Here is a 20303-nt window from a genome sequence, read left to right as displayed (position 1 = left end):
TCCTTGACTATTACAGAAAACACAAAGAGGTATTTAAAGCTAAGAGTCTTCTACCCTGTCATCACCTGGTGATGTGTTTCTGTGTTTGTTTTCTGTAATACATATATCTATAAAAGCCAACCCAATACAAACTGAATTCAGCTTTCTCAGAGGTGAACACTCAACAGACAGGCTGCCACTAGAAGCAGACGTGGCCTGCTGAGGAATTACTATCATGCTTTTTACTGTAGGATATTGTACTCCAAACTTTTGCTTACCCTTGCATAATTATGAACTGCTATTACACTACATGGCATGGAAAAAAACTTCATAGTACTGTTGCTCCTCATCCTTTCCCAAGTGGTAAAATGTGAGCTTTCCTGGGCACCTCCTTCAATATTGACCTGTTCCACCACAGTACAACTGACCAGGGTTTGATTAACATGTACCAGATTCTGAAGTGCTGGTTTTAATAACACTATTTGCTTCACATGGTCACATTTAAAACATACATGAGGATGATGTAAAGATGTAGAAAAGGAGACAGAAGCACTGGTTACAACTGAACTCAAGCAACCACTGCATTCCTCTGTGTAACAGGATGATGTTTTAACTTCAAACAATTGTTTTCAGATAAGTCTACTTGCCATTAAACAAAAAGACAGATATTTTTGGGGAATGGCTTGACAAAGGATAAGAAACTAACACAGCAGAAAACCTTTTCTAAGCTTTCATTTCACTCAAAGAAATATCAGGTACTACCATACTTCTGCTCAAGTAAATGATTATCTAGTTATAAATCCAGAGTCATCTGCTCTCCTAATCATTCTTATGGCTTACTATTTTTGTTTATGCATGACTATTTAGTTGCAACATGCAAAATACTAGGAAGATTTAAATTTTCATCAAAGGTACTATAAATAGTGACAGATTTTTTTCTAACAAGTTTCTGAGCTTCGAATAAGCAATACTGTAAAAATCTTGTTCTTTCATTTTTTTCTTACCACTGCAACGCATATTCTTATTTATAGACTTGTGTGATTATCCCCTACCCATTCAAAATTGCTTATTTTCTTATTTATACTCTCTTGTGATTATTCTCTACCTGTTTAAATTGCTCATTCTCATCTTTGCTTTAATCAGTGCTTCTAGACATTGTTTTCTGTTAAAGTAGACAGCCTAGAAAGAGAACAGCAAAGGAACTAAGACAACAAAAACAGATTTATGGATGGGAGAGGCCCTTAACTTTAACTATTCTCAGAGATTGACTGGAGAAATTTCACAGAGTGATATTTGGAGAAAAAATCCCCCCCCCAGGACTAAATGTCAAACTGAGAGGGTCACATACTCAATCTGTAACTGCTAGCGACTCCACCTCAACTGTGGGACCAGAAAACCTCATCATTTTACAGCAATCTTTCATACTGAGTAATTCTTTTCTGGCATGCTATCCCATCAATGCTGATTAATGTCAGTCTGCACAAAGCTAGAAAGGGACTGACAGAGTCTATTCTATATAGGCTTGGGGTCTGCTCATTTGTCTTAGATGTTGACTCAGCTGCACTTACATTAAATTAGAATATAACAAAAATGAGTCCACAGAACAAATATGGGAAAAATGGTTATGACCGATTAGGGACCTAGTACTGGACCGTTCAATTTGAAAGCCAATTAAAAAGATGAGAGTCTTTGTACCTATTTATGAAAAACATTTTCTTGTACCACCAATGTTGTAAAACTGCTTATTGACTGATGAAACTGATAGTTTCAGTTTCACTCTATTTGCCAATAACACAAAACTCTCCTCAGTTTTATCCTAGCTAATGGTCTTAGCTTCATCAGCTTCATCACCCCAACAGCTGGGATACCTCTATCCTGTGGACTATGGTCACTCTTGGGTTCATTCCCAAACTAACGCATTCTCAGGCTCCATTCTGGAGAAAGCCAACTTGTTCCTCCTGGGAAAAAGGCAAAGCATGGCCAAGAGGTTAGTTTTCTCCTGATAGAGAACATGGATGTAAACCATGCCAAGATTGGCTCCTTCTGCCAAGGGCACTCCACCACTGTTTCAGCATGCTATGTGTCCTCAGATGCCTTCACATCATGCCCGATGGCAAACCATCATGCCTCTAGCTTCAAGTTGCAAGAATAGCACTGCTGTGGGCTGTATTATTTTTGGCACTTAGAACTGAAGAACCACACACACATATAAAACAAACAAAGAATATGTCAGGACCAAAGAAACACTTCATGAGCCAAAGGCAATGTGATGTGGTCACAGCATATCTGCTCCAGATGGTGCCAAGGCATTCCCTGTCACAGTACACCAAGACAGTATAAGAGACAGGGAGAGAAGCCAATCAACTAAATAAATCATGAAAGACATCAAAGGGAGAAAGAAAAAACTATGAGGAAGGAAGTATGGAAGAAAAGAATTACGTTTTGGTTCTTCACATTAGTCTTCATGGAATAGTTTAGAAACCAGAATAATTATCTGTTTACTATGACAAAATCTTGAAAGCAGACAATAATAGTTCTAGAACGCTGTATTTGCCAATTGGGTATTTTAATAACATTAACTTAATAGGTAACGAACTCTGAACTAATCACAAAGATCATGAAATGTTCATAAATTGCTGCTGAGGAAACCAATACTTTGTGAGAAAAAGGGTAAATATTTAATTAATAGTTAATTAAATCTTAGGAGTCCAATTATCTGTAAGGGAATTATAAAGAAAACACTGTAAAAGAAACTGGAAGACTGGAGTAGCCAAAGAAAGAGAACTTTAAAAACATGTCTGTGCAGAAATACCTACCAATCTGCTACGCAACTGAATGTTAATAATTTATCCTACTCATTTAAATATGCATGCCTTTTCTCCAGTGCATTTAAAGGCATTTTATTCCATAGAATCAATTTTTGAGGTTACCCCACATCCAAAACAGATGGAAGATAATGAGGAAGAAACAGAAAGTCAAAGCATAATTATAATTTTTAACACACTTTTAGGGATGAACAATTTGTCAAGCTGCTCTCTTGACAGAGAATTCACAAGATATGGGAAGCCATTTCTCCACTAGTGTTTACAGCATAACTAATACCAATAATACTCATCTAAATAATTGACATATTAGGATCAAATTAACCCAACATCAAGTCTCAACAGAAAAATAAGTCATATTTCTTGATAAATACCTCTTAGAAATACCATTTTGCTATTAAGTAATTTGCTAGTTTAGAAATGTTAGCTATTTCTAGTAGTTAGATTTTAAATTATTATAATTCATTGACTTGACATACACTATGACAATATAAGATGGGTGGGAATATCTATTTTGCATACCTTTACAGAAATGTTGCCACTGCCTTCAAATGAGTTTTATCGTTAAATAAAAATGCACTGAACACACTGAAGCCTATGAACAAAGATAGGAACTTATATATATATTTTAAGTTCTTTTCAAAAGGCAGTTTGCATTTTTAGAACTAATTCCTTTAACTTCACTACACGGTTACTTCTTGTTAGTACTGGTTTTCAGTCCTTCATTTACTTTCAAGCGACTGAAGAATGGTTATCTCCAACCAACGGAAAGTACCTTTCCAAATATAATGTACCCCCACATATAATCACTAAAATTGCAGAATCCCATTCATATAATGATTTGTTGATTTTTTTTGTTGTTGGAGACATCGAGTCTGTGCACTGTGGTCTCTTCCCTACCAATGTTTTTATTTAAGTATTTATATAATACTCCAATTAACAGTGTTGTATTCTTGCCATTTATCCACATATGCATTTTTAATTCTTTCAAAAATAGACACCTTTCTTGTGTTTCTTAACATTTCTTTGCATGCAATAACTTTTCTAAAATAATTGCCAGAAGTTCAGTAAGCTTACTAACTGATTTATTAAAGGCTCTAACTTGCGTATTCAAATTTTCCAAGTGACTCTTTCATCAATGTAAGGCAGTTTTCAATCACTTTCTAATCACACATTTTTCTATTCTTGCTTTTCCCCCTCATCAATTTAAAGAGCAAAGCATACTTGATTTAGTCTACTTTTAATTAAAGGGCCTCTTTCCTTATAGGTTTTTCCTGATATTAGAAATACCTTCTAGTGCTCTTGGCTCCTCCTACACTATCATCCTACTCTTATGTTCTCTACGAAAATGCGTGGCTAGTTCTATAGATTTTTCTTGCACAGTTTCCATTGCCAGTATCTTCTGAAAGTCTTTCTTTATCCCAGATATTTTTTAACAATTACACATAAAGTGCACAGGCTACATTTTACATATTGTAGTGTGTTATATAAATTTGTCTTTTTTACATATTGTGTTGAAACAGTTCCTAATCTATAAACAATCCTCTTATCATATCACCAACATTTCCTCCCTGGTCATAGACAGTAAATGCTCCTTACTATGTACAGTGGCTTCTACTCAGCACCAGGAGACTAAGAAAAGCAAGAAGTAAATGAAATAAAAAGGAATATGTTAGGAAGAGGGAGACAACCATGCTGAGCTGCTGGTTAGGAGAAAAGCTAACAAATAGATTTGCCTAAAAGTAGCCAACCATCTGATGAAGAAAGCAGCAATAGAGGTTCTGCTATAAAGGTGTTTGGATTAGCAGGTCACAAAATATACAAGACAACTTGTCTCTAGCAACAAACGAACCCTCAAACTATGGCAAAAATAAAATAAAATCAAATCACGAATCACCTTTTCAACTTGGGAAGTTCTCTGAAAGTACACATTTGCCATTCACTGTATGACACAGTAGGATGAATGTCACTTACCTTAAACATGTATTTATAAATAAAGATTATCTTGGTGGTTTTCTGTATCCTTACTCAGGAATGCTTCTGTAAATTTCACTGTCAGTATTACTTACAAATACTTGTAATATGCAAAGCCACTCTTCGACAATCCCAAGAGGCATTAACACTTCTAAAAAATGTTACTAATCCAAGTACGAAAATCCTCCTTTTGGCTCAAGCTATGTATATGTGCTTGTAATTTTCACTTTTGACCACTGTTTGGTTTTGATCTGTGTTATTATTCATACATTTGCCTATGTGCCCAGACCCTGATTGATCTTTTAAGGCACTGCAGTTGTACTAGTACCATAAAGCAACTCAAAGGTCTTTATCTTTTCCTTGTCAGAGGTTATCTCCTTAAAAATATCATATAATAAAAACTAGATCACTGTTCATCACTCTTGTCACTGATGTGGATGGGAAGCATTTACAACTTCCAAGCGGTTTTTAGATTACTCTTCACTGCTAATACCTTGCACATCTTTCTCAAAGTACTAGGGCTGCTTGCATCTCTGTTTAGTCACTTATTTTTCTTCTGATTAGAGATGAGTCATACAATCTGGATCTAGACTGTTTTTTAAAAAATCAAACTACCCTTCAGTTACCAAGAGCAGTACTTCTTTTTCTAGTATCTAATTACTTGTTTTCTCAACCTTGTTTGTAACAATGGGATTTGCCTCACCTAATTTTACCCAGCTAAATGTTATTCGCACTATCTTAAAAACAGGCATGTCTCATAAGAGTGGGATGAATCCCCAGCTAGACATGCCTGTCTCCCTTTATTACATATAAAAAGAGCATAAACAGCTAACAAACTCAGCTAATATATGGCCTGGAGCAAATAATTTGAAATGTTAAAATGAAAAGTGTATAGCATTAGTTTACCCACTTGTTTCCTTGGAGACATGATGCAAATATATATGCTTTAAAGCATTCTGAAACACAAGTGCAACCTCAAAAATGAAATTCCCTAAAATATAATCTCCCTCTCAAGCCCACTTGGAACTCTCTATCTCTGGGAAGGTGCTTTTCATCTTAATGGTACATTTTTCTTTGTTGTAGAAGCCAGGTACACACTAATTCATTTGGGACATCATCTTTTTTCCTTCTCTTGTTTATTGTTGACGAAGTTTGGAGAACCTGAACTGTTACACTTCTTCCACTTATGAAGCCAGTTTTGCCTGTCACTTCCACCCCAGAGCTTCGAAACTCTGTCAGTTTGGAACCATGTTATAATGATTTTCACTTGTTAGTCACCTGCACTGTTTATAACTCTCCCCTTTAGTGGTCTCTGGCCTCATTATCAGTTCACACTGGTTCTGGCAACTGAAGAGTTGCCAACTGGTTACTTTTGCTCTTTTAAATTATTCATATTGATTACTTTGACAAATGTGACGTACATGTTGGCCTGGAAAGGCAGACAAAGCAGAGAGAGGGACAAAACCTCCCTCAGTTTTTATTACAGTGGCTATTCCAAGTTATCTTAAAAGGTATTTTAATACTGTAGACCTTTTTACACACTGCAAGCTCTACAGAACAAAGAGTATATATTTCTCTGTGTGTACAGCACCTAATACATATTGCAGAATATTTTAATATTAACAATAGTATTAGGCATAGGTGATAATCATCTCTTGTCTTCTTTAATAGTATCCTATGCCCATCTCAGCAAATACGGCTTCTTATTTGTTTGAGCAACCTAACATTTCAGGTTTATCTTTGCCTTCTGGAAAAGAGTTTTCCACTGGTCTATCACATTTTCCTAAAGAATTAGATTATTTACAAATTTTATTACCCTTTTTGCCTTAACTGTTGTATCCACTTCTTGTATTTTGACCAAGCTACCAAGTGAGTACAACTCTGACATGCTAAACTCAGTTCAAGTACTATAAATATTGCATATTTCCTAAAGATGCTTATACAAAACAAATACAGGATGAGCAAGATCTCAATTCAATGGATTAAACCTCACTTTAGGATCTTTAGGTGCTCAGATCTATGAAGGTTTTTTTTAATAATTAGATAACTAGTAACACAGAAGTGCATGTAACTGTTTCACAGTCTCTCACAATGCTTACTGTCTCTGTTTCCCAGGGCTTTTAATTGCATCAACCTTCCCCCTCATCAAGACTTTTTTTGGAACAGATCACTTACTTTGTAATACGGTCAATGTTAGCAATTTGCTTCTGGTTCCGGATTATTTCTATAGCTGCCCAAAGATGCTGGATAGCCTTTGTATCTGCCTGTCGTCTCTTCGTTAAGCGTGCCATGACCTGTTTACTTGGTCAGCTGCAGCCGATAAATAAAAAAAATACACCAAAAAGTTAATCACGAATTATGAAATTGATTACATGATGATCATATTGCAATAAATATGACTGCAAGGAAAATTTTGGTACCCTATAGCAATTCAATTTGTATACAGCAGCATGTTCTTATGCTTAAAGAGCAGTAAAAAGCAAAAAACTGTAGTTTTCAAGAACCCCTTTCACATTACATAACCTATACAGAAGGCAAAAGGCGAGCAGGAAAAATTATCAAATCAATAGCAAATAACGTAACTTACAAACAGAAAAGTCACTTAGTTCACATCTCAGTTCCCTAAAATTTGGTAAAAAGCAGAAGCTACCCTAGCCTGAAGCTTCCACAGCCTCCTGCATTGCCCAGAACCCTTAACAAGGGCAAGTGGTGCTTGACTACATCACACAGTGCAAGCACAAACTCCAACACAGAAAAACCTGGACCCACAGTTTAGTATACAATATAGTTTTCAGAGTATGACTTTCATATTTTTATCATTTACAACTATTTAAAAAAATCCATTCTATGAGCAGAAACTAGAAGTATATTTTCATGGATGATAAATACTTAAAAAAATATTTTGGAGCAATTCCATTTTCTGTAACATGTTAAAACCCAACAGGACCAAAGTGCTTGTGATGGCATTTACCCATCTAATCAACCCTGAACGGGAACATAATGAGCATCTGGCTTTGTTTACAAATTTTCCAAAAGCTCGAGGCAATGAGTACAGATAAGCCATAAATCGCCTACAGCTCTACTACAGGCAAAGAATCCCTTTTTAAAAGCTTAACGATGCATTTTGATCACTAAATAACTTTCTTCCAGTGCCACCACTTTCTCAATGAAAAAAATGACTGATTTATGACTGCTACCAAGGTCTATAATTTATTTCAGAGCTCTGTCCTCAAAATGAACTCTGTGGTATGCATGCAGATATTTGTAGCTAGCAGAATATTAACTTCAGTAACCCAAAATAATATAAAAAATGCAAAAACATTATACCATCTGTGCAATGTTAAAGATGGGAATTTAAGTATTAAAAATGTCCCTCCTCTCAAATTCAGAAAAATTAAACAGATTCAAGTATTCCATCAGTTGCAGTAATGTAATTTTCAAGTCCATGGGATCTACAGGTACTTGTCAGAGGGCCGTCAAGTTTCAGGTCCAATATTAGCTCACTGACTCCACAGGTGTAATGAAATTAAGTGCAACATTTTTTTATTAAGGAGAATAAATGATTTAACAGCATTATACTTAACATTATGTACCCTATTTAAAAAAAAAAAAAAGAAAAAAAGATGATGTGAAGTGATACGTGCACATCCAGGTGCATGAGGCATCTCTGGCTGCTGGAGATAGCAGGGAAGGGCAGAACAGAGCAGCGCTCATGGAGACATGGTGCGGTCACACATCGAACCCACATTTCTGCTTTAGAAATCTCTTCCCACTGGGATTTAAAGCAAGGGCAACTGGATGGATCTCCCAATAAAGAAAGGCCAAGAATACATTTTTGAGCGAAGCATAAGAGGGAACATGACAGACGTACAACTAAGAGTGACAGCTAGTAGATAGCATCGCCTAAGAATGGTTCAGAGAAAGCAAGCCTCTGCTGGGAATAGTGGGAAAAGACACTGCATTCCTGTGAACTCCTTTGCATTCATTTCACGGGATGTGAGGCCATTACAAGTAAAAAACCCCTCCTAATTTGTAAGAGAAACATATGATTATTTGTAGAATTTCTCAAGGAAAATAGACCTGTAAAATACAAAAAAAAGGTTAGACACTAATATGAAAAAGGACAATCTCTACAGACCTATTATCTCAGCATAAAACTCCTTTCCTAACACAGAACTGACTAAAAGTGAAATAATTCTTCTCCTTCTAGCTCTCTACAAACTATCTGCTTTAAAAGCTGTTAGCCAATATGGCAGTCGACAGGCTGGACATGGAGCCTTTTACACAGTATCATGTCCAAATGTGAGGATCAAGGAAGAAACACTCATCCTTCTCAACCCTGATACCAGTGTGAAACAACAGACCAGTTCTCAGTTTATTTAGTAATAAACGAAGTGGGTCCTGTTATCCCAACTACTTTAAAAATAACCGTTATTTTTGGCAGCCTGGCATATGGCTGCCCATGTGAGAGCCGCACTCAGTGTGCCTGGCAGAGGGGGAAGGAGGTGGTTTTCTCTCACACCCCTGCGACGCCTGGGCCTGAGGGCCTCAGCACAGGGCAGGGCCCCAGGGAACCCATCTGCTGCCTCAGCATGGCCCCATGTCCCTGCTGTGCAGCTGAAGGAAAGGGTGACCTTTGGGGCTAAGGAATTCCCTCTTGTGTCTCCAGAGCGGGAGAAGCAGCCCATGACAGAGACAGGGAGAGGGAGAGTGAAGGATCACTGTAGTTATGGGTTCCTGAAGCCCTGTGGTTGCAGATCTGCCCCTGAGATGTCTGCCTGCAGGCAGAGGAAGGCCTCTCCCTGCAAAGGCCCTATGGGCTCCCTTTTTCCTTTGGAGTGCACTTTTGGAACAAATTTCCTGACCAGCCCCCTGTCCAATCCTTATTACACTTTGTTGGCTTGGCAATGCAAACACTATGTCCTGTGCCATGGCTAACTCCAAGCTACAGGAGTTGGAGTTGGTACAGGCATGCACCTCCCGGGCCCAACCACTACAGGGAGGTCACTGCATGGGACCAGATGGACCTGATCTGAAGTGACCTCCCCCAAATGCAGCTGATATAGATGCCCGCCCAAACTGCTCCCTCCTGGCTGGTCCCCTGCTCCTCACTGCTCCTCATACAGGCACAGCCATGGCCCTTTGCCCCTGGAAATAAAAGCAGTAAGAATTCTGACACATGGAACAGAGTAATTACACATGTTCTGTTGTGTTCTTTTCTTTTTCTTTTTGTTAAGATACAATAATTTTAGCAGGTGTCCTGCCTTCAAAGAATATACATTTCATTTTTATAGCTTTGGTTTACTATTTAAGGACACTTCTGTCAACTGAAGAGTTGACACTCCACTATTGAAACAGGAGTTCTTATACACCACATTACCAAAAATATAAAAATAGATTTTTTTTTTCAAAAAGTCCAGACCACTTTAGAATTATTTTCACCTTTCAATTGTGCGGTGTAGAAGAAATACAGAGCCTTTTTGCATTAAAGAAAAAGATTAAAAGTTTGTGGCATATTTCCTGCTGTTCATTGCAGTCACTCTTCCTCCATGGTAAAACTAACCACAACAGTGTACTCCCTGAATTCCTGCAAAAATATAAGCAGTTTTCTCTATTATTATAAAATCTTAAAGATAACTTGTATCTGACTGTTAATAGTTCATAAAATGCTTTGGAGTGCTACTTCCAAGCAAAGAAAATGCTCCCAGTGCTTCAACACGCACAACTTATTCATGCAAATAACAATTTAAAGTTTAATGGGAGACAGATTCTTAAATCTATATATCACTACTGATTATTTGCTTATGTGTGGGTGCACACCCAAACACATCCAAAAGAACAAGCATAAATATCCAGTGCGTGTGAGTATGTGTAAGAATCTATGGCTTAGAGGTTAAATACCGAAAGAGGCTGATTCATCCATGCACTGTTTTATAGAAGTTAGAACTCCAGAGACTCTCTTTAAAACCACAATACTGAAATGTACATTCACATATAAATGCTTGAAGATGTTTCTCATCCCTCTCTTTTGTTATAGCATTATTTTCAATATCCTGGAAAGAAAAACTAAAAGTTGAAGTAAACATTAATTTCCCATTTGTGATCTGCCGGCCATCATGCTTGTTTAGCTAGGCTATCCCCTGTCCATACAAAATTATTTGCTTCATGCCATTTCTGTCACGCCCTGCTAGCAAGTTTACGTTAGGATGCAGCTTCTTGGAGAAAGGTTGGCAAATGAAAGATGGCTAAAAATCTAAGAATTTATATCAGCAGGACATGTCTTAGGCTTTGCAAACTTCCGTGGGACCTGCAGAATATAAGAAGGATTCTCCTAACAAAGGAAACTTTGTGTGGCTGACATGTCAGCTCACACACTTCCATCACACGCTCATTCACACAGGGCCCAAAGCAATTAATTTATCTTCTCAATTTTCAACTCTTAACTGTTCCTCAGTGTGATCTGAGTAAGGTTTTACTATATTTTATATTTTAAATCCCTCTTGAACGTCCTATGTGCAACATTTTTAAAAGTATACCACTTTATTGTACACAACTTTTCTCAAGAGCTAAATGTTACCCACATCTCTTAACAGGCAGGCTCAACAAACTGCACTTTATCCTGTGAATACATACAGCACAGCTTATCTTTTCAAAGCCCATAGCAAAGCATGCATTGTCATGCAATGGCAATGTTACAACAGTGGCAAACCAGATTTACTGTCAAAACATCAAGGCTACTAGTCATTAGGCATACACTTGGCCAAATGAAATGCTGTACAGCTGTCTGTTGCAGTAGTAGTGGATATGGATATCTGCACTGCAAGTTAAAATAAACAAAAATCACCTTGCAGCATGTCTAGGGATTTAGCCCAAGGAACCTCCTGACCTGCTGTTTGCATTCAATTTAGCAGATACTATCAGGTACTAAGTTTAGCTAGAAACTCTCCCTACAGACAGAAATAACTGAAAGGTAGTCAAATGTTGCCATGTTTTAGCTGTTAAATACCATCATCCAAGCAAAATATGATGCTTTTGAAAATTTAACTAATGAATTGGACTTTGCACTGAAGCAGACGGTGTTGCGGTTGGGTGCTGCTGCTCTGATGGGAGCTGCTAATTAAGAGCTGACAAGTAGTAGCTTGTTAAATCTTCTGTTCGTACTTTACCGTAAGCAAGGCTACCTGTGGCGCTTGTCCCTTTCAGTGCAAAGTCAAACAGGTTAAACTTCATCCCTGCTATTAGCCACCATTTGGCTGAGATTTGGCATGCAGTTAATTGCAATGGAAATACAGTTTAAGAAGTTGATCCTTGCCACTGCTCAGCTGCTAGTTTCTGCCTTTCAGTCCCACATCCCTAGGGCTAGCTATTATTTCTGCCACACTAAACTGTGAAAAGATTTCAGGCTCAACAGGAGGAAGAAGCTAGGCTCAGTCCTAGTTTTTGTTGCTTTCATTCTGTGAGATTGGCTGAGTATGGGTGGTTAGAAAACCTGGATGCAGACTTAACTTCATATTTATATGCACATTATAATATGGGCTCTAGTACTTCTTAAAGTGTAACTTTTTATAGTAAGCATAAAACTGTATATATCAGCAGCACAAGTAGTTTCAAGTACAAGCAGTACAATAGGAGTTTCTTATTAAAATACAGATTACAGATTTGTGAATTGATGTAGAGTTTGGGTCCCTGGACTTCATACAGGTCTTCGTTGTACTCTGAAGTTCTGCAGTTTTATAGTTTACAATTTAAACTGCTGTTAAAACGTATCTTTCATCATCAGTTTAGTGTGAGGGCAAACTCTTTAGTCTTCCCCTCCTAGAACAACTGAGAGCAAAAGTATAACTCCTCTATTTTTACATGTAGAAGGTGTATGTGAAAATGTTTTGACTGAGCAGCAGTGAGGGTCATGCATGGGAGGAAAAACAAGAGAAAGTTTAACTTCAGGTCTGCCTTCCAGATCTAGTGATCTAAAAGTGTGGGGAGTAGCTGCTAGGGTAAGGACAAAGCTTTTGACAAGAGTAATCCCACATTTTTCTTACTATTCACTTGTCTTCCTGAGCATGCAATATTATGAGCATAACCTAGGATTAGCTGGGCACCTGGTAGCAGGAGACCCTCATTTGCAAAGGTGCAGTTTACCAGAAAAAAAGATTTTGCATACAAAGTAATTTTCAAATGTTTAAGAATAAGCAAGTGTTTTGGCATCATTAAATATTTATTCTGGACTTAATCCAAATCCACTAAAATCAACAAATGCCTTTTTGCTGACTTTCCAGGGTTTTGGAGTAAACTTTCAACTGCTGACTGCTCTTCCACATCCTCACAATGAAAATTTTAGGGAGATGTTCAATGATGTTAGTGAAGCTGAAAGACGTAACAAAGGCTTGTGGCTGCAATACGCAGAATTTCTTTGTTAATTAAATTAAACTCAGATAATTAGACTATAAAATAATATTTTATAATTAATAATTCTAAACAATAACATATTGATATAAATTAACTATATATTAATATATAATAGAATATAGAAGTTACATATTAATATAAAATAATTCTAATTAAATTAACAAAAGTTACCAAATTCTTCAGTGAACCTTTTTGTATTAAGAGATTAGTTCATGCTGTAATGTTGTCGTTTTGGAAGTTATTAAACTGCAGAAGGTTTCTGGATGTTGAATGTGTCATTCCTAATTAAAATCTTTTCATTTCACTGTTAGATTAAGGTGTACACAGTCTATTAAAAAATATGTTTATTAGCATAATTATACTAAATATTACACATGTGCAAGTGAAATAATCATGCTGTTATGCGCAACCCCATCTTTTGCATTTCCTGATTGCTAGGTGTAACCTTGACGTCATACAACTTTTGGAGTGAGGTTTTGCATAGCTCCATAATGTGAAGTACAGACAGAAAACATGACTACATGAATACAAAACTGTAGCGTTCTGCTTCTTTCCCTCTGTAGTTTAATTTTTTTCCCCAACTTCAGTACACAGAATACAAGAAAGCTTTTGCTATTACCTGGTGTCATTCCAAGATGGCAGTGAGCCACTGCAGAAATGAGAGCCAAGGACAGTACAGAATTAAAGGCCCCAAGAATACTTTTACTACACATATGTATAAGCTCTATTTTAATCCCTGATGCCACATTTACTTCATCTGTATTGTATTTCATTCAAAATGATTAAGTAAGTGTCCTTCACTGAGGCTAAGGCATATGATACTTGAATTTTAAACTCAGACATTCTGAATCATCAGTATACAAATAGTAGAACTCTCGTTCTTTTTCTTTTGAAACCAAACCAGGACTTTCTTGTTTAATTAACTCACCCTGCTAGAGAGAACTTCACACAAATGTTGAGGCACCATCCCAAAAGAGAATTTCTAAGAAAGTGCAAGTGTAAATCAGTGTAAATGGAGTATAACAAAACCTCAGCAACAGCTGCTGAGAAAGACACAATAATACCCATACACCCCAAACAAAAGCTGTCAAAGTGGTTTTGTTTGCTACCCAATACAAATATATGTACAAGGCTAAAATGCAATCCTGTATTCTGCTGCCCCTCCAGCCAACCCCAACCTGGAATTTCACAGACAATAGCAAATGCCATCTTAAAAACTGGAGGGAAACCATCCTTTGTTCCCATCTGGCAGAAATCACTGAATAAAACTTTACCTAGCAAAGTAAGTTTGGAGAAAAGAAGAACACCATTGCCAAAGAAAGTAATATAGTTGAAAGGTCTGAAAGCAAAGAGCCAAATCTGTTACTAGCAATGTGGCTACACCAACTTCTTTCTGTTGACTACTTTTGTTTCGATAATGGTCATCACGTTTTACTCCAGGTAATGTGCCTAAGTAAACTGAAGCACATAATATATTTTCTGCTAAAGATTTTTCTCAATACAATTTTTCATGTGTATGGGTTCCACATTAATCTTTTAAAATAAGCAGTATTTTCCTTAATATTTCAATATTTGATAAAGAATATTTATTTTTTTATAGCTAGTAACAAAATTAAAAGTTACATAGGAACATCAAGAACCACATGAGTTTTTGTTTACATGAGAAAACACTCGTTCAAAGCTATACCAGAGCAGGTTTAGATTGGACACTAGGAGGCATTTCTTTCCTGAGAGGGTGGTTGAACACTGGAACAGGCTTCCTAGAGAGGTGGTTGATGCCCCAAGCCTGTCAGTGCTTAAGAGGCATTTGGACAATGCCCTTAATAACATGCTCTAACTTTTGGTCAGGCCTGAACTGGTCAGGCAGTTGGACTAGATGATCATTGTAGGTCCCTTCCAACTGAAATTATTCCATTCTATTCTATTCTATTCTATTCTATTCTATTCTATTCTATTCTATTCTATTCTATTCTATTCTAAATTCTAATTCTATTCTATTCCATTCCACCGCTGAAAATGCATACACTGCTAATGCATTTAGCAAACTTCTGAACGAACACAATTTCAACTAAAAAACAACTTAGTGTGGTTTGGCTAAGGTTTAGTTAATGAAATTAAGCTACACTAAATAAAGAGTTTCCACAATGGAGCTTGCAGTAGTATAAATTGCTTTAAAAAATACAGTTCTTGTAAAGTGATTCAAGTTTCTCATGAAGATAAGCTTTAGCTGCCAAAGTAACATAGCCCCTTATATCCAGGATGATGATACACTAGTATTAAACAGCCTTTAAGTTGTTCATCTCCAGAAGACTACTCATCTTTGTTCAAAGAAATCTTCAATACAAAAGACAGTCCAACACAACTAACTTCAACAACACTAAATAATAGATGACTCATACAAGGTGTAGAAGATTACCCTACACACTTCTTGTCCCCTATCATGACTGAAAAATAATGAGTTCTTGTCAGATTTGTTTACTTGGGGAGTTAGCAAAAATAATACTAGCACCCGATTTGCTATCAGCGATGCTCTGGCTCCCCTGTATGAATGCACAAATGCATGGACACACAAGCAAGTTACACACACATGTCTTGATATAAGAGGCCTGAACTAACACATTTTACCTTCCATTTGCCACAGACTAAGAGCATGAAGAGGGTCAGTTACAGAAGATTAAGTGACACATGGAGAGAGGATCATGTTCTAAACCCACGCTGCATGCTAACACAGGCTTTCTGTGGTTTAACTACACCCACTACCAAATTCCGTATTTTCCAAAGCAGCCTAAAGCTAAACCACGGAAAGATGCTGGAGGAGAATCCATAGAAGGAGTTAACACCTAATGAGCAGTCTGAGCTATTTCCCCATGTAGACAAGCCCTTAGTAAATAGATGCTTCCTGTCCACTCGCCTGGCTGTAGTGAGCAGAGATGATTAATGCAGCTATGAATCCTGACAGGCTCCAATGCTCACTTGGTCGTAAAAGGGGAAAAATCATGACCAAAGAGGGCTGATGGTGAGGGCTGGAATTTCAGTTTGGATGATAAATAGATGCCACTTTGATTCTGCAACTAATAAAAGTGAGAGGTGGAAGACATCTTAGAAAATGCTAAGAAATGTAAATGAGAAGAGTAGCTCTTTCTCCGAAAGCAAGCTTTTGATCATCATCTTCCTTTCTGTTCTGAAAGCTAAGGAGCTTGGTTATTCTGTAAGCCTCAACTGAACTGATGCAACACATTTCTCCGTCAGTAAGGTATAATAAATAAGGTATGATGACATAAATAAATAAATGATTTTTTATATTATATTAGCAGGGAATGTAATTCTGAATAAAGTCAGTTTCACACTAAACAATGAGAGAGAGAGATACATATTTTCCAGGTCAAAGAATTAGGAATATATGGAAAAGCACTAAATCATCAAAAAAGGTAAATTCATTGCAGATTATGTAAGCGGTATGGTAAAACAAGGAGTTGATGTTGACTTTTTGCAGTGTAACATGAGATTCCAAATTGCTGGTTTTTCTTCTCTTTCTCTGAACTACACACAACTGACAGTACCTTTAAAGTACAAATTGTGATTCTGCTGCTAGCAACAGGACTTAAACCTTAGATGTTTGTAAAAACTATTCCTCCACCAGGCTACATTTTTATTGACAAAAGGCAGCTGAATCAATTTTTGTTGCTCCTTAACAAAAACGAAGACTGCCTGAACTTGTTTCTTTCAAAGCTATTCTCTTTGGCCTCTCCCTCTCTATAAATAAAAGCACAACTACAGAACTTCTAAAACTGTTCAGATATTGAATTATTTGAAAGTCAGTGTGTTATGCAGGCACGACCACTTTTCTCCAGAAGTCAGGCCATGAGCAATGTTAGCCCAGAGGAAACCTTCTCTTGTCAACAGTCGTCTCAGGGAAAGCTGACACTATATAAAGAAAACAAGAGCAATTCTGAACCAACTAAGGTTTCCAAGCTGAAGCTTCTTCAAGCCCAAAACGCCTGGGCTCACCCTTGGAAAACTTCAGAAGTATGCTCAGAATTTACAGAGTTAAAATACATCGATCTGTAATGCAGGTAAAATGAGCCAAAGATAAACACTGCCAAAGCTTACAGGCTTTTACAGCATTAATCAAAAGAAACTTTAAAGCAGGGAGAGGATCAAATTGTAAAATCCAAGCTTTAGATCCTGCTTCTGAAATTCAAGGCGAATGTCAGAAATAATGGACCTGAAAGTTTCATGCAACACTCCCCCAGCTGTGGGACAGTTCATCAAAACAAGAGCAACAGAAAGAATAATATATTGTAGAACTGGAAGCCTTTCCCCAAGTCCTCACCTCACTTGGTTTTCTTCTGTTTTTCCTAGGTTGGGCACAGATATCTGGCTTAAAAGTACACTCTGTGGTATATTTGGAGCGTATACTCTCTCCTTCATAGACAATACCCAAATTCACTAATTATAGGCATTCCAATAAAGCTCTCCTCTCATCCTGCCCCAAACCAAGTCTATCATCACTCCTTAGTGAAGCCTTAATCCCTATCCATTTTGAAGGTACATTTTTTTTTCCATTGACATTTCAATTTGTTTTTATACCTCAAAAGCAGGTAATTTATTTTGTTTGCACTTTCTTACTTCAGATTGCCCTCAGATCTCCCCCCAAAACATTCATGTTTGGACAAGGATGAAGCTTGCCTAAAGGACAATTTACAGACATGTGAGAACAGCAGTTTTCATGAAAACTAATGTACAGTGATAAACAACTGCATTTGTAACTAAACAAATCCTTAAGTGGAAAGCAGCTGAGTATAATCATGCCCCTTTTCTTTTTATCTTTGTTGCAAAGTTGACAAATGAAAAGTGGAAAAATAAGTTTCAAAACCACAAACTTTATAAAGACAAACTTTAAAAGCAAAAAAAATATTCAAAGAAATAAAGATCTTCCAAAGAAACTGGTCAGGTGACAAAAATATGTTGCCATTACTTCAGATAACACCAGTTTCTCAGCAAACCAGGTAAGAGCTGACATCAAGAAGACTTTGCTCTACCACTGCAGGTTAGCATTTCCTTCCTTTACGTTGTTTAAAAGAAACAGGAGTGAGGACAGGAGGAATATACACTTAATTTTCCAACCAGCTCTTGGTGTGGCTGATGGCATGGGGGAGGTTGGCAAATGGGATTTTCTGGCATAGAATTTTTTCCCCAATATCATACATGCTATTTTGGATTGCAGTCTCCAATTTGTTGAGCTGTTTCTTTCAAAGATCTTGGTGGGAGCTCTGGCATGATCTCTTTTGATAGACCTTCCATTACGTATGACTTTCAGATGCTTCTAACCCTTATTTCTCATCTTCTCTTACCTGAAGGAACTTACAACATGTCTTTATTTTTTAATGTAGAGAATTCTACTCAAGGCTTTTCCAGGACCAGTTGCAGGTGAACTGCATTACTCACTGTTTTTGATATTGATAATCTATTTCACATCAGCACGATTCTTGCATTTTATATCTGCTCCGTATTACTTCTATGGGAAACTTACTACTTTGACCAATGGTTTCCTATTATATTCATATGCACGTCCATGGCACATGCTAGAGCTACAGGTCAGACAAACAGAAGAACCCTCTGCAGCTCTGCGAGATTACAATACTTTTCACTTGCAAAATTATGTTCTGCCTCTCTTCTGGCAGGTGCATCTGAAAACTACTTCTTCAAGCACTGATAATGACAGCGATGACATAGAGCAGATTACAAAGGCCCTTTAGGGAGGAAATGACTTCCTGAACACTCAAGAGCTCTTCCTGCTAGGGCTGAGGTTTATTAAAGGCAACAGGACCATACCATTCTCTTCTCAGCCATTTCCTTCAGACACAGAAACACAGAATTAATAATTTTGTCAGCAGAATTAGGACTTTATTTTTCAGATTATTTCAGTTATTCTACTGCCAACATATGGCTGGGTTTTTATTTTACTCCTTTAATCTGAATGCAGATGAATGAGCCAGAGCTCTGACAGAGAGACTTAGCCCTACAGGGTGAGAGAAATTCATGAAAATGCAGGATGTAACTGAATAGCATGCTATCCCTGTGGCTACCAACAAAAGTTAAAGCCCAGGAAAATTAACTAATCCTACCATCAACCTAACATAAATTTCAGAAAATGTCATACACAAAACACAGCCTCCTGTTGTGATTTCTGCAAAAATCTTTTCTGCTTAACCCAAAGAAAATGAACAGCAAGAGTATCATAACATTATGGTGTTATAACAAAGGGCAAGCCTGTTGACTTGAAGCTTGAATTTACAATATAATATTCTGAAGGAAATAGAGGAAACAAAATGTTAGAGTTCTGGCAGTCTTTCCAATCAATATCTTATTTTGTCATGTGGTGTTCTTTCAACCTAGGTAGAAGAACTGGAGTCTAGTGTGCTGCTGAAGCACCTGCCTGGAACGACTCCAGTTGTGATGCCTGATGCTGAATGAGACATTTAACGCCAGGCTACTTCACCAAGCACTAGAAACCACCTGAAGCACAGTCTAACACTTCATTATTCTCTTAAACTGCTCCCTGTCCTACAGAACCAAACCCTAAGCGGAGAGGTTAATTTGTTAATGATGGAGTTTTTGAAACTGAATTACCAGAGTGCTTGATTTCAGACAGCTACTCCTTAGGTAAGTGGTTACTTTCTTGCAGGAGTGTAACTTTTATTCTCACCTTACAGAAATCCCTTAATTAAGAAACCAAGTCTAAATTTGGGGAGACTTCATAATAGTGATTTCCTTACAGGCTTGTGTACATGTTTCTTTTTGATATACTTACATGTAAAATTAATTCTAAAATGGTTAGACTGTGCTCAGCCCCTATTTCTATTTCACTTGTTCATGACTGTTTCATAAAGGTTTAATTTATTTTTTCATTTTGGTTTCTTGAGTATGAGATGACATAAAGCAAGACTATAAGAGCTTCTTTTACTTTGAGGAGCAAGATTTCTTTGTTTCAGTGATGCCAAGGCCCCGGTGGGTGCCCACAGTCAAAGTGACCATCTTGCTGTATCTTATACCATGAAATCTGCGACGTTTTTCACTGTTTTCACCTCCATTAACAGAAACAGAATGTGTCTGTCCAAG

The 20303-nt window shown here is 37.2% G+C and overlaps 1 protein-coding gene across 5 annotated transcripts in view; it reads right to left on the bottom strand.

Moving 5' to 3' along the window:
* The window catches only part of ZMYND11 (zinc finger MYND-type containing 11), a 108414-nt gene that overhangs the window by 54781 nt on the left and 33330 nt on the right, over positions 1-20303 (bottom strand). For 4 of the 5 annotated variants that reach the window (XM_074831824.1, XM_074831853.1, XM_074831834.1 and 1 more), the window contains exon 2: positions 6951-7085. The exons of the other annotated variant lie outside the window; for it this stretch is intronic. In XM_074831824.1, the coding sequence (XP_074687925.1) occupies positions 6951-7066 (116 nt within the window). In that variant the 5' untranslated portion in view covers positions 7067-7085. The remainder of the gene's footprint in view (positions 1-6950; positions 7086-20303) is intronic. 5 annotated transcript variants of the gene reach the window in all.

Source organism: Strix aluco, chromosome 1 (genome assembly GCF_031877795.1).
Source record: "Strix aluco isolate bStrAlu1 chromosome 1, bStrAlu1.hap1, whole genome shotgun sequence".
Classification (NCBI taxonomy): domain Eukaryota; kingdom Metazoa; phylum Chordata; class Aves; order Strigiformes; family Strigidae; genus Strix; species Strix aluco.
This window is presented reverse-complemented; position numbering and strand designations above follow the sequence as displayed.